The sequence below is a fragment of the Hipposideros armiger genome, unplaced genomic scaffold, assembly GCF_001890085.2.
Source record: "Hipposideros armiger isolate ML-2016 unplaced genomic scaffold, ASM189008v1 scaffold_315, whole genome shotgun sequence".
NCBI lineage: Eukaryota > Metazoa > Chordata > Mammalia > Chiroptera > Hipposideridae > Hipposideros > Hipposideros armiger.
In genome coordinates this window covers 1051326-1066253 of record NW_017731665.1, presented here as the reverse complement: position 1 = coordinate 1066253, position 14928 = coordinate 1051326, and the positions used below count along the sequence as shown (strand labels likewise).

Genomic DNA, 14928 nt, shown 5'->3' with positions numbered 1-14928 from the left:
TATTGATCCTCAGTGAGACAAGACACTCAAGGGTCTGACAGCAGACACAAGTAGGTCAAAACCCTACAATTGAGAAAGAGTCCTCAGGATTGATTGGGCTTCATCTGCTGGATTATCCAACGTGACTGATGAACGTTGGGCTTTAAAAATACTGGTATGCCTTTTGCTATTTTCCCACAGCGTTATTAGAATAATTTGTATACCAGCCTGGCAAAAATACCTCATCTTTCCCACATGAAGCCAGTTTTCCTCTAGCTAGAACAGAGGGTGTCTATAAAAGGCTTAGACTAACAACAGGGAAAGAATTTCCAGGCAGTTGTAAAATTGAGCCCAGCTCCCAGGGGTGTTTCAGCCAGAGGAGAGAGTCCAGTTACCAGGCAGAAGGAAGAGACCTTTGGTGGAAGATAACTTGTTGTATTTAATCATTTTCTGGTTTCAGCCTGTTAAAGATGCAGACCCCCATTTCCATCACTTCCTACTCAGCCAGACCGAGAAGGTGAGTTGTTCCCTGAAGTTCTTGATCCTTGGTCAGGGGCTGGCCTGAGGGAGAGTGTTGCTCCACTGGAGCCTTACCTTACTCATCTGAAAGCTTGGGCTTGTCCTGTACCCTGCCCAGAGCAGCTAGGTCAGAAGTCACATAGAAGCCCACTCGTGAATCACAGTGTTGTCAAGATTAAAAATAAACCACCCCAGGCTGGCCAAGTGGCGCGTTGGTTAGGAGTTGGCTTGGGACGCCAGCCCTGAGCAGCAGAGCCCCGGTTCGGATCCCACATGCAGGCCAGTGACACTGCACCCTCTACAGCTAAGATGGTGAACAACAGCTCGACCTAGAGCTGGGCTGCCTTGCATCACCAGCGACGGCGTAGGCTGCAGTGGGGCTGGCCAGCAGCGGTCGTGAGCTGCAGTGAGCCACCGTGAGTGGCCGTCCAATGGCCAGCGAGTGACTGCCTCACCTGGGAAGAGCGCAATGATGGTGCCAACATGGGCCAGTGAAGCAACGTCCTCCACAACTAGACTGAAGAACAAAAGGACAGCAACTTGTCTGTTCTCCTTCCCCAATAAAATCTTTTTTAAAAAAATAAAATAAGTAAAAAATAAACCACCCAAAAAAAAAACTTTTAAAACTCAGCAGTCCTGTGCTTGAGACATTCGTGGTTACCTTCTAAGTCTAGAGCAGAAGCTAAAGCTTGTGAGCTGTCAGCCACCGGTGAGATAGCCTGTGCTGCTGGGTGGACACATTCCTAGGCTCGTTGGCTGAGACAGTCTCCGTAGTCCTCAGGGTGTGGAGGGAAAGTGTCCCAAAGTGTCTGCAAGGCCATGGCCTTGATAGGCCGAGCCTTGATAGGATCAGCTGATAGGATGTGGCTTTGCAGTTGGACAGAATTGGATTCCAAGCCTGGTGACACTGACCGGCTCTGTAATTCTGGGCGCGTGACTTAACGCCTCTGATTCGGTGTCATCGTCAGCAAAAGAGCCTTGCAGTGTTGCATGGAGAGTTGAGTGAGGTAATGTGTGTTAATTTTCTCATGTATCATCTGGAAGTTCGATAACATTGGACACCAAATAAGATTTTGATGTTAATATCCCACACTAGGCCTAACTTTTTAGGTACATTATAATGAAGACTGGTTGAACATTCAGTTTAATAAATGGTCTTTTTTCCTCCCTCTTCATTAGCCAGCTGTCTGTTACCAGGCAATCACAAAGAAGTTGAAAATATGTGAAGAGGTACGTAGGTTCCACGCCTCCTCATCTTTATCTTCCGCTGGGGCCTTGCTGTAGGCAGAACTGACCTGATGACTTGTGCTTCCATTCCCTAGGAGACGGGGTCCACCTCCATCCAGGCAGCAGACAGCACGGCCGTGAACGGCAGCATCACACCCACAGACAAAAAGTAGGACTTTTGACAAAAAGGCTTCCTGTGGCTCTGGTTCTGCTGGGGAGTGGGGGGTGACCCCAGGGGGACTCTTTAAGGGTTATGCCCCAACTATTGCCGAGACTGAATGGAAAGAGAGGGAGAAGGTTGTCATTCTTACTGATGATGACTTGCCTATGAGTAAATTGACTTGGCAGAAGAAAGAAGTTGTCCTGAAATGTGCGGGGGAGTTGGCTTCCTAGCTCACTGGTGAGTCTTAAAGCAGGGACCACTCTGTTCCATATTCTCATGCTGAGCCTCCAAACCACCTGGAAGGCCACTAGCACAGCCCCAATTGCTGTGTCCACCCCTGGGGGTTTCTCCGTCACTAGGTCTGAGATAGAGCCCAAGAATTTATATTTTGGACAAGTTCCCAGAAACACTGCTGCTGCTACTGGCTAAGTGGAGCTGTGATGAAAATCCTGAATTTGGCTGTAGGGGGGCGAGAAATGAAGATATTTGGAATACAGCCTGTCTTCCTACATTCCCTGGCTCTCCCTGCTGTCGCCTCCCTGTCCTTCCCATGCACCTGCCTGGTGCTCTCTGTCCCACCCAGGCAGGTCAGAGAGCCTTGATTGTGGTCCCCAAACCTTAGCTTACACCCACACTCACACTGTTGGCCAGTGTGTGTCCAGAGTTGCAGAGTTGTGCTGATGAAAAGGATTCTTTGCTGAGAAGGAGCATTCCCCTGAGCAAGGTAGCCAAGTCTGAGTTTCCTGTCTGTCTTTGAAAAGGGGCTTTCTCAGACTAAACACAGTGCTTCTTTTATGTCATTCACCATTTTTTGTGCCGTCAATACCACTGATTCTACCAGTTATGTTGAGTGAGCTCCCTTTTGTAGAGTGAAGGAGATAGAGGCGTGTTATGTGCTAATAAAAAAGGGAGATGGGTGTCACCCATTCGTTAATGAGGATTGTGTTGGCTTAAAAAACAGGATGGGTTAATGCTTTTTATTTAAGGCCTGTACTGCCCCCCTTCGTCAAACCCTTTTTTAACAAGAGTGTGAAACCAACTACAAAACAAACCAGCTGTCTTGTTCTTAGTCCACATTCTCCACCTGGTCTCAAGGACACCATAAGGGACTGTCAGCCGCCATGTTAAAAATCCAGGTCTCCTGGTGTCCTGGAACACCAAGAAATGGAAGCAGAATTAGGCCTCATGATTTAGAATCATAGGGAAAACTTGCACTACCCAGATAGCTGTGAATGACCAAAGATCTTGTTTTTAAGCTTCAGCTTAAAACTTAGTGGGCAGGGTTGCCATTTGGTGAAGAAATGGTGGGTTCCATTTTCAGTAATTGATTCAAATGACTTAGCAGACTGGGACAGAGAGTGTAAGGAGTGCATATTCCAGCAAGGATTAGAAGAAACTGAGTACAAGAGCCAGTTTGCAGAGGTGGCTGCAGATGTGAGTCACAGGAGACCGGAACTACTGAAAGGATAACACGGCTCAAAGTGGAGAAGCTGCAGAGTATGTCTAGAGCTGAGAGAAAGCCCATGGTGAAAACTAGAACATGATGTAATAGGAAATCAAGACAGGCATTATTAAGCCATGTCACATGCCAGGAGAGATAAAGAAGTGTAGGAACCAAGCAAAGACATTTAGGCAAGATAAATATCATCTATAAAAGCAGCAGTAGCTAATAGTCCTCAAGTTCTTGGGGTTGCAGGAAGGAGCAGGCTGTAGGAAGTGAAGGGTAGCATAGTGCGTCCATCTGAGGACTTGAGTCTCAGAAGGGTCATAATGGGCCTGCAGTTAGAAGGGCATGGTGGAGAGCAAAGGATGGGCCAGCGGGCAGTGGAGAGGAGCGGGAGAGGAAAGGAGTGGGAAAAACTCATGCAACTGAGAATGTTGGCTCCAAAGCTCAGGCGAAGCTTTGAAGGCAAGGCCCATCTGCTAACAAAAAGAATGCGAAAGGTAGAACAGGTTTGGAGCCGGGAAAGGGTGGGGAAGACTGGGAATCTGATTGCTGCAGTGGAGGAAGGTGGCTGGCTCTGACACATCACTTCAGTTATTTGTCACAGATCCTGATGTGCTTTAAAGTGGCACCTGAAGGCCTAGCACTTGAAACCCTTGCAAGAGCCAGAGACAAATGTCTGCTTTCTCACTGTCGTGGAATTATACATTTATACCCTCTATCATAGCAGCAAGGAAACTATTTGGAGGACTTACCTTAAACCACATGAGTCATACTTCTTACTGTGGCAGCAGAGGGTTTAGAAATGCCCATTTAAATTTAGGGACACTTTTCACTCAAGAGTGTGAACTCTGAGCAACAGGGTCACCGATTTGATTCCCAGCCCGAGCTGAGCTGCCAACAGGTGGCAGGATGGCTCAGCAATAAATAGATAAGTAAATAAATAAATAAATTTAGGGACACTTTGAAACAATGGTATAATAAAAGGCACAATCTGCAGTCATGTCAGTTACACACAGCTGAGGGGTGTTAGTGGTGGTCTTAGGTCCCACCCCAGGTTTATGAGGAAGTGGATCTGCCGTGTCCAGGATACCTCCTCACCCTGTCCCTCCTCCGTCCTGAACTGACCCGTCTTTCTCTTTCTCAGGATAGGATTTTTGGGCCTCGGCCTCATGGGAAGTGGCATCGTCTCCAACTTGCTAAAAATGGGTCACACGGTGACTGTCTGGAACCGGACTGCAGAAAAAGTAAGCATTGATGAGTGGTGCTTGTCAGGCAGGGTGGACTCACGGAGTTGGGGTAACTTAAGGATGGGAATGTCTTCCTGTTGGCCCCGTTCAGCATTCTGCACGTGGTAAAGTAGGGGAAACCACGTTCTTAGTTTAGACAGGTAGAGATGTAGATAAATAAGCTTAGGATGTTAGTATAAAAACTAAACTTAAAAACAGCCAGGAGTATAAAGTGAAGTGAAAATTTCCCCCTCCCTGCCATCCTCTCGCCAGCTTGTGTGTTTGCATGCTTTCTCCCATGCCCATGAAAGTGTGTGTGTGTGAGGAATTCACTGATGAGGAGTGCATGCAGGTAGATCTGCTTTATCCTTTTCAGAGGCTACTCTGTACCCTGTCATTTGGATGGTGGTAACAGCATTCTGCAGTGACGATGGTCTATATCTGCACTGTCCAGTATGGCAGCCACGAGCCACACGTGGCTCTTGAACACTTGAAACAAAGACAGTATGACAGAAGAACTGAATTTTTAATTTCATTTCACTTAAACTTAAATAGTCCCCTCTGGGCTGGCCAAGTGGCGCGTTGGTTAAGAGTTGGCTTGGGATGCCGGCTCTGAGCAGGAGGTTCAGATCCCACATTACGGCCAGTGACGCTGCGCCCTCTCAGCGGCTCGGCCTGGAGCTGGGCTGCCGTGAGTCGCCAGCGACGGCGTAGGCTGCAGTGAAGCTGCAATGGGCTGCCGTAAGCTACCATGAGTGGGTGCCTGGCAGCCAGTGTGAGCGGCCGGCATGAGCTGCCAAGAGCTGCGGTGAGCCGCCATCCAATGGCCAGAGACTGATCTGCCTCACCCGGAAAGAGTGCAGTGATAATACCAACATGGGCCAGTGGGGCGACGTTCTCCACGGCTGGACTGAGGAACAAAGGGACAGCAACTTGTCTGTTCTCCTTGCCCAATTCCTCAGTGCTGTTCTCCTCCCCTAATTCCCCAATAAAATCTTTTATTTTTAAATTTTTTTTTTTTTAAATAAATAGTCCCCTCTGGCTATGGCTATCATATTGGACAGGACTGGTTTAGAAGTTCCCAACCTAAGGTGGCAGTCCACAGCTTCCAGGGGTCTGCACGTGCCCAGGGCTGTGAATATACACCTTTTGTAATGGAGAGAGGCCCTGACTCCCATCAAGTTCTCATCCTAGAAGAGGTGAAGAACTGTAGTCAGTGCCAGGAAACTAAAGCACTGTACTTGCCAGGAACAAAGGAAGAGAGACTGACAGGACTAGCCTTTTGAAGAGCAAGGTGTGGCTGAGCGTGTTGGTGAGATGACTGGGTGCGCATCCCCTTGTGTGCAGCGAGGTGACAGCTGAAATGAGGTGTGATTGCTAAAGGAGGTGGTGGAGCTGATGGATTTGAATTAACAGAAATGCTCTAGGCAAAGTGAAAAATTCACTTCCCTGAAACAAAGTCCTTTTCGAGAACAACAAGGAACTCGCTGGAGAGTTGAAGGGGTCCTGGAGAAAAGGGCACTGAAGGCCATGCTAAGGGATTTGGGCTTCAGGTACTGGGCATTGAGGAGGCTCTGCAGAGTCAGGAGTGAGATCTCAGAGGCCCCACGGGTAGGATAATTGTGATTCAAGGCTAGTTACCAGGAAGTCTAGAGATGCACAGCTGCAGAACATCAGGAGGTCCAGAGGGTTTGCTTATGAGTACATTTAATGCCTCAGGTCATCCTGTTTTCCTGACTAGAAAGCCAAACTAATAAAACAAGCCATTCTTTCCAGATGAATTTACAGGAAGGCAGTAGAGCAAAGCAGGTAGAGCATGGATTTAGAATTGGGCAGCCCTATGAGTGATTCCAGGTCACACCCTGCTGCTTGCCCTCTTCAGCAAGACAGTTTACCCCCCTAGGCCTCAGAGTCCTCGCCTGTGAAATGATGGCAGCAAAAGCTCCTACTTCAGGGGAGTGGAAGGCTAAATGAGATGATGCGAAGGACTCGGCACAATGCCTGTGCATTTACTACAAATTATGTAGCAAATGTCATTTTTAAAGAACCATTTAATCCTTCTGAAAATCCCCACGGAATTTTTTTAAAAATCATTTGAACGATGATTCTCTGGTTTTTCTGGAAAAAGAGGAAACGTATTTTTCAATTTTCAGAAAAGGAGGAGTAATGAGGAGGCCTCTCCTAAGCAAAGGTTAAAACAGGATATAAAGCCACCTACTGAAATGCCAAGATGCATTTCAGTGCTGTCGTAAAGGACACAGACCACTAGGTAGACCGGAAAGCCTGGGGCTTCCTCTGATGGCGTAGCTTGCTGTGAGTCAGGGAGACAGAAGAAGAATGGGTCAGTAAGTTATATTTAGGACAGCTGGTTAGAAATTTGAGGAAACACTAATTTCACTTCCTACTGCATACTAAAATATGTTCCAAATAGATTGCTGAATCTTTCAAAAGGAAAAACCAGAAGAAAATAAAATTAAATATTAATAGATCTTTCTAAGCCTAGATATAATCGAAATCACTAAAGAAAAAAAATGAATAGTTTTCTATAATACCCCCCACAACAAAAATAAACAGAATTGAAAGGTATACCAAGTAAAAGTGCTTATAGCAAATATGATTGGAAAAGGGTAATACCTTGATTTTATGAAACACAGTTTTATAACTAAGATAAAAAATACCTCACGAAAGAGGAAACAATAAAGGTATTAAAAGGGCTTATAGTTTGGTTAAGAGCTCGCTCAAGAGTTTGAGCTCTGAGCAACAGCGGTTCGAGTCTAGCCCGAGCTGAGCAGCTGCTGAGCTGCCAACAGGTAGCAGGATGGCTCAGCTAAAAAAAAATAAAAATAAAAATAAAAGGGCTTATAGTAATCAGAGTAATCAAAATATATCAAACAAAAAGTTGCTGTTTTTGGCTGGTTAAATCATCAAATAGGATAAAGTTTCAGTGTATTTATGGATGCTTGTTATTGTTAAATGATATACTCAGTGCTGGTGATTTGAGACCTTGCTGGTGGTCATTGTAAATTGACTCAGCCCCATTGGAAAGCCATTTGTCTCCATTGATTAAGAGCTTTAAAACCATTTAGAACCTGTTTTAGTCTACTTACAGAGACCTAGATTCAAAACATAGAGAAGTATTATATGTAAAGATATTTGTTGGAGTCATTTATAATTAAAAGCAGGCCAGATATTGAACTGCAGGGGAGCTATTAAGAAAATGCAGGGGTGACTGGTTAGCTCAGTTGGTTAGAGTGTGGTGTTGATAACACTAAGGTTGCCAGTTCGATCCCCGCATGGGTCACTGTGAGCTGCACCCTCCTTAAAAAAAAAAAAAGAAAATCCAGATGTATCTCTCGATGGAATATTCTGCAGCCATCATTATAAATGATAGTTATGAAAGACTACAACATGAATAAGTGTAAATCATACAAAATATTAAAAATTGTATACAAAATATAAAACAGTAGGTTCAAATTATTCTAATTACTTTTTTAAATGCTTATGGGAAAAATATACGCCAAAATATTAATGGTGTGTTTTGTTAGATATTCTGGGTGATTTTAATTCTCAGAAAAGTTAGTGTTTTTTAGACACACACACATACACACACACCACCACCACCACCACCACCACCACCACCACCACCACTACTACTCCCCCACACCACCCCCGAAATATCTGTCAACATCCCAGCCCTGCTTCTCCCAACGCAGTGCTGATAGCACAGGGAGCTGGGTGATTTTGCCAAAGCCAAGACAAACACACAGGGCTGCGGACAGTTGCTGCTCACATCCTGTTCTTCAAACAGGAATCCTTCCGCAGACACTTGTTTTGTGCTTACTGTGAAGTAGAACACCATTCTAGGCACCAGGTGTGTAAGAGCACAGGATAGTCCGTAAGAGGCCCCATCCACTTCCCACAAGACGTCGGGCCTCCCAGCCTCACCTTCAGCCTCCAGCCCTGGAAGGCCGGCCAGGAGGACTGGGCACTGGATCTCGGGCCTGGCTGGCATGTTTGTTGCGCACTGCCTGCAGCTCACATTGGGATCTGTGACTTTTGCAGTGTGATTTGTTCATCCAGGAGGGGGCCCGCCTAGGAAGAACCCCCGCTGAAGTTGTTTCTACTTGTGACATCACCTTTGCCTGTGTGTCGGATCCAAAGGCGGCCAAGGACGTAAGGATCATCCCCTCCCTCCCCTCAGCGTCTCAGGTTGTGGCCAGGAAAGCTGGCAGGCCTCCTCCCCTTCTCCCTGCACACTGAGTGAGTGAGTGCATGTGGGGGGAGGGGGGGGTGGGTTTCCCATCTGGGGGGCCATCTCCCATTGTGAAGGGTGTCTGCATAAATTGAATACAGACTTCCTTTCATTCAGAACAAAGAATGAAACTGGCTAGGGTCCCTGAGGTCTGTGCTAAAATGGTTCCTGACCATACCCATGTATTCTTATTGACCTGGAAGCTTCGGGGCTGAGTGTGCTTTTGGTCCATGTGCTAAGTTCCTATGTTTAGCTGTTGCTGTAATTTGTATGTTGGAAGAGCTCAAGTGCAATAGTCATCTTGTTGAACTGGTGACTAGTCTAATCCAAGTAAATCCAAAGAAGCACCAAAACATAAGCACAGAGGCTCCATCCTTTAAATGGGAGGTTTTTTAAAAAAGAAACATTCTTTTTAAAAATAAATGGGAACATACTAGAAATACTTTTCTTTCCCTTGTTTATTTACTTGCTCTTCCCTTTTCAGCCTTAATATTTATTAGCTCCTAATCAGAAAATGAGCCAAAAAAGCAAAAGGGTTCTGACTTTAGGTCTAAGGGGCTCCTGGGCATCTTGCTGGGGGCCTGGGCTATTGCTTCTCCCTTGTGTCCCCACAGCTGGTGCTGGGCCCCAGTGGCGTGCTGCAAGGGATCCGCCCCGGGAAGTGCTACGTGGACATGTCAACAGTGGATGCTGACACAGTCACCGAGCTGGCCCAGGTAGCGGCCTTGTTCAGGCTAGCCCTCCAGCATCCTTTTGGACGGATTCCAAAACCCAGTATGGACAACCTGATTACTCTAGACTAGAGCCAAAGCCAGAGAAGAGCAGAGGCCTTGAGACTAGCCTGTCTTCCCTCTTTACCTTCAAAGCGGCAGCTAGTTTGAGTGGAGAGGTGCTGCCCAGCTAGGATAGGCATCAGGTCCTCACAGTGACAAGCAGTCCCGGCTGCCAGCACAGCCTTTTTTGGTTTAAACATCTATCTTCATTTGACACTAGCAGAGTATTTCTGCTCCCTAAGCTGCTGGGCCAAGTGAGGGAGGCTGAAGTCAGGGAGGTGTGGTCAGCCAGCAGTTGGTTCCAGTCTATGGTCTTTGAAAGCAATTCAGAGTAAATGGGAAGGCGAGCCCAGCCTGGCTGTGTTCACTGCATGTGACTCAGGCATCTGTTGGAGGACAGTCTGCTGACCCTCCCACGGCGTTAGTCCAGCGCCTTGGTACAGATGCTGGCTTTGGGGCCTCGGTGTGGAGGGACAAGTCCTCCCATGCCAGGACGCTCCCTGCCCAAGATCCCTGGGAGATGCAAGGCCTCCAGAAGCTGTGACTTTCCTTTCCAGGTGATTGTGTCCAGGGGGGGCCGCTTTCTGGAAGCCCCGGTCTCAGGGAATCAGCAGCTGTCTAATGATGGGATGTTGGTGATCTTAGCAGCCGGAGACAGGGGCTTATATGAGGACTGCAGCAGCTGCTTCCAGGCAATGGGGAAGACCTCCTTCTTTCTAGGTAACATATCTGCCCACCTGTCGGGCCACATCCCCTCTAGACTGCACTGATGACAGCGTCAATCCCGCACGGCCTCTCTGCCTGGGGCCCCCATGGGAAGGTTTCCTTTGACTTGCACAGTCAGTGCCTGGAAGGAGGAGGAGCCAGAAGGGTCAGAGCCAGTTCTGTCGGGGGCAGGTGAATGGGGCCTTCCCTGGGTGTAGAGGTGGGTCCGAGCAGGGGTGAGGGTGGGCAGAAAGTCCCTGCCTTCAGGATCCTGGGGAAATGACCATGATTCTTTGCCCTGGGCAGGTGAGGTCGGCAACGCAGCCAAGATGATGCTGATCGTGAACATGGTCCAGGGGAGCTTCATGGCTACCATTGCTGAAGGGCTGACCCTGGCCCAAGTGACAGGCCAGTCTCAGCAGACACTCTTGGACATCCTCAATCAAGGGCAGTTGGCCAGCATCTTCCTGGACCAGAAGTGCCAAAGTAAGTTGCCTTTGGCCTCTCTTGCATTTTATTTTATTGTTTAGCTGAGCCATCCTGCCACCTGTTGGCAGCTCAGCTCGGGCTGGGACTCGAACTGCTGTTGCTCAGAGCTCACACTCTTGAGGGAGTTCTTAACCAACTGAGCCATTCTGCCGGCCCAGTGGTTTCTTATTTAGAGTCCTTTCAGTTCTTCTGATAAGTGGCTTTCCTTCCTCAGATATCCTGCAAGGAAACTTTAAGCCTGATTTCTACCTGAAATACATTCAGAAAGATCTCCGCTTAGCCATCGCACTGGGCGATGCCGTCAACCATCCAACTCCTATGGCAGCTGCAGCCAATGAGGTAACTAACTGCAAGAGGCACAAGTCCCAGCAGGCTTCCCTTTGTTTCTCTTCTGTCATTTTCCTCTCTACTTATTCTGGCTTTTCTTTGCTCCTTGTATAACCTCTCAAAATGGAACCTTAGGTCACTGATTTTACACATGCCTTTTCTAACAGGAGCATTTAAGACTGGACACTTCCTTCCGAGCCATGCCTATTTACTTGCCTTATGATTTCTTCTTTGACCTGTAGATTACTTAAAAGTTTATCAAATATTTAGGGTTTTCCTAGATGTCTAATGGTTATTGATTTATAATGTATCTCTTTTGTGGTCAAAGTACACCCTGTATGATTTTTAACTCTTTGAATTTATTCAGACTTGTTTTGCGGCCCAGCAGATGGTCTGTCTTATTGGCTGTGCTGTGTGCACTTAAGACAACTGTGCTGTAGTTGTTAGGTGCTGTGCTCTTCAGATATCGATTAGGTCAAGATGGTTGGTGATGTTTTTCAGGTCATCTTTACTTGTGTTTGTGACCAGAGACGCCAAGGATGAGACAGAATATGTAATGCAGAGAGCGGAGAGGAGAACAGACAGCGCAGTCTGACCCTGTATCCTCGTTGACTTTAGTTTTTTATTAGAGATAATAGAGAAATAAGTGGTAGGAAATAACAAGTACGTCCCTAAGGCTAAGGGAGAAATGTTTAGTCTAAGAGTTGTTTTTTAGTTTAAGAGGAGCAAAACAGTTTCAAGGACTCTGGCTTCACACACACTATTTTCAATAGCAAGTATCCAGCCTCCCTCGGTTGACCACCAAGCTTTTGCTCAAGGCAGCAAGCTTACAATCTTGGTTTTGGGGGCTTATGTGGTTGTAGTTTTGTTTTGTTTTTTCTTTACTTGCATTTCCTGCTTTTTTCACGCTTGTTTTTTGCGCTCATACAACCACTGTGTAAGACGCACCCAGTTTTAGACCCCAAATTTTTCTAAAAAGGGTGCATCTTATACATAAGTTCCTGAAGTGAAGGAGATGTTTGGGTTAAAATTTTTTTTCTCAAATGGTGAGGGAACGCCCTGGATAGGACATATAGCCAGGCGACATAAATTTTAGATTGTTAAATGTTGTATAGTAACTGGGCCCATTGACTGGCAAAGCCAATGTCCCATGTGTTCCCAATCATCCAGCTTAAGGGAACCAGATTATGGATACCAAGGGCATTGTTTGTCTACCACCCAAAGAAAGTCAGCGAGTTGAGAAGTAGGGGGGACTTTGTATCCTGTGGCCTGTAAGAGGCTACGTAATTATAAAAGATGATCTTTTTGTTCCTTAGAGAGGTCCACCCCCATTGAAAAAGAAAGCTATTCCTCCCGATAGCGAAAGCAAGACGTTCAACTCCACCACAGGCGTGATGGGGAAACTGCAACCGCCCGTTGTCCCCTTACCGGGTGATGTGGACATCCAAATTCCTTTCTTGGGCTCCTGGCATCCTGAAAGCTCCTCACACAGGGCACCATTTGTCGGGCTTGTGACCAGAGACGCCAAGGCGGAGACAGAATACATAATGCAGAGAGCGGGGAGGAGGACAGACAGCAGTCTGACCCCGCTTCCTGGCTGACTTTAGTCTTTTATTAGAGATAACAGAGAAACAGTTGGTAGAAAATAACAAGCACGCCCCTAAGGCTGAGGGAGAAATGCTTAGTCTAAGTTGTTTTTTAGCTCAAGAGGAGCAAAACAGTTTCAAGGACTTTGGCTGAGCACACAGTGATTTCAGTGGCAAGTACCCAGCCTCGCTCGGTTGACCACCGAGCTTTTGCTCAAGGCAACAACCTTACAGTCTTGGTTTTGGGGGCTTATGTGAGGAAATCCCTAACGTGTCCCTGCATTTACTGACCGTTCTCTCTGGCTCTTTTAGTTGCTGAAAGAGGGATATTAAAATCTCCAGCTGTAATTATGGGATTGTTTGTTTCTCGCTTTAACTGTCCATTTTGCTTAATGCCTTTGCAACTCTTGTTATTTGGCTCTTAGCCATTTATGCGTATGTATTCCTGATGACTGTGCCTTGTCATTATTATGAAATGTCCCTCTTAGTCTTTGTCTTCAAGCCTGTTGTCTGATTTTAGTATAGATGCTACAGCCTTCTCATGCTTACTGTTTTCATGGCATAGCTTTTCCATCCATTTACTTTCAACCTGTGTCTTTATATTTAATCTTTCGCACAGTCTGTAATTGGAGCTTGCATTTTTATCCATTCTGACAATATCTACCTATTCATTGGAGTGTTTAGTCATTAACACTTTTGAATGATGTTAAGCACCTACACGTGCACTTTCTGAAAATAGTTGTTTAGAAGTGCGGCTTGCTCATCTCAACCTGATAGAAATGCAAACTTAAAAAAATCCAGTTGAGCAGCATTTGGCCTTACCATAGAGCTACAGTAAACACATGTTATGAAACACGCAGATTTATTTATTTCAGAAACTAGCTTCCAGTGCTATAAGCTGATTCACATTTTCATTCAAGTTAAATACTTACCAGGTCTCAAGTAGCTTATCCCAGCAAAGAAAATGTAAAAAACAAAACCAAAGTACTGCTCTTTTCAGACCTGCCTTTTCATGGTCCATAAACTTTTGTCCCTGAGTTCTGTGTCTTCTGTCCCTTCCTTGTCAGGGTATTTATTTCACTCTTTCAGGTTCCAGTACAATTTCAGGTTCCTCCTGTTTGTTTTACCTGGGGGTTCTCTTGGCAGTAGATTTCCTTGTGTGTTTTATCTTTTTTTTGTTGATGACTTTGTTTTTAACTGTCATTACTTCTGAAGGTTCCATGTGTGGCTTGTGTTGAGGCGATTTCCTCAACTATTCTCTGTGAGGTGATTTCCGACTTACCTCCACCATGATTCATTAGCTTGGAAACAGACATTTTGGTTGATGTCTCCGTGGAGCGTGGCACTCGCTGGCCATTTGGATGGTGTGACTTTAGGCTCTCTGCTGTTTGCATCTTAAGGTTAACAAGTCCATTAATGTTTAGTCTGTCTTGAAGTCTATTGATGTGTGATTGAGTTCAGAACTCCCATTTTATCATTTGATTGCTGTTTGTCCCTTCTGGCTTTTGTTTGTCATCTCCTCCTTTCTTGCCTTCTTTTGTGTTATTTGAATATATTTTTAGGATTCCATTTTATCTATTGGCTTTTGAACGCTGCAGTATTTTTCTTCTGTCTTTGCTCTAGGAATTGCACTATGCATCTTTAACTTCACGGCCTACTTAGAGTTATCCCTTCACCTAAAATGTAGATGCACTTACCTCTCCGTCCCTCATCCTTTAAGGCAGGGTATCTCAACGTGGGTACTACTGACATTTCATTGTGGGAACTGTCCTGTACGTTGCAGGATGTTTAACAGCATCCCTGTCCTCTACCCACTAGATGCCAGCAGCACCTCCTCAGTTGATAGAAAATGTCTGCAGACATTACCAACTGGTCCCCTGGGGGGCAGAATTGGCCCAGGTTGAGAACCCCTGCTTTAGGGTACAGATTTCCTATGTGTTATATCTGCCTTTGTTTTAAAAGCACTAGACAACGTTGGAGTGGTTTGCTTTAAGTAGTCATATGTATTTTAAAGAAATTAAGAGGAAAAATAACTTTTTCTAATTGGCCATTTCCAGTGCTCTCTATTCCTTTCTGAAGAATTGAATTTCTCTTTGGTATTATTTCTTTTGGGCTAGGCTAGAACCTGCTCTAGCATTTCCTGTAATGCAGGTCTGCTGGTGACGATTGGTTTTCTTTTATCTGAAAAGGTCTTTATTTAGCCTTCATTCTGAGTTGACAGCTATACCTGAGCTG

General features: G+C 45.9%; 1 protein-coding gene across 5 annotated transcripts in view; it reads left to right on the top strand.

The window, feature by feature from the left end:
* The window catches only part of GLYR1 (glyoxylate reductase 1 homolog), a 34635-nt gene that overhangs the window by 16558 nt on the left and 3149 nt on the right, over positions 1-14928 (top strand). For 3 of the 5 annotated variants that reach the window (XM_019660302.1, XM_019660298.1, XM_019660303.1), the window contains 9 exons: positions 440-496; positions 1678-1728; positions 1821-1894; positions 4480-4579; positions 8624-8734; positions 9428-9529; positions 10144-10306; positions 10598-10777; positions 10995-11119. In XM_019660302.1, the coding sequence (XP_019515847.1) occupies positions 440-496; positions 1678-1728; positions 1821-1894; positions 4480-4579; positions 8624-8734; positions 9428-9529; positions 10144-10306; positions 10598-10777; positions 10995-11119 (963 nt within the window). The remainder of the gene's footprint in view (positions 1-439; positions 497-1677; positions 1729-1820; positions 1895-4479; positions 4580-8623; positions 8735-9427; positions 9530-10143; positions 10307-10597; positions 10778-10994; positions 11120-14928) is intronic. The other 2 variants (XM_019660301.1, XM_019660300.1) reach the window with 2 other exon arrangements.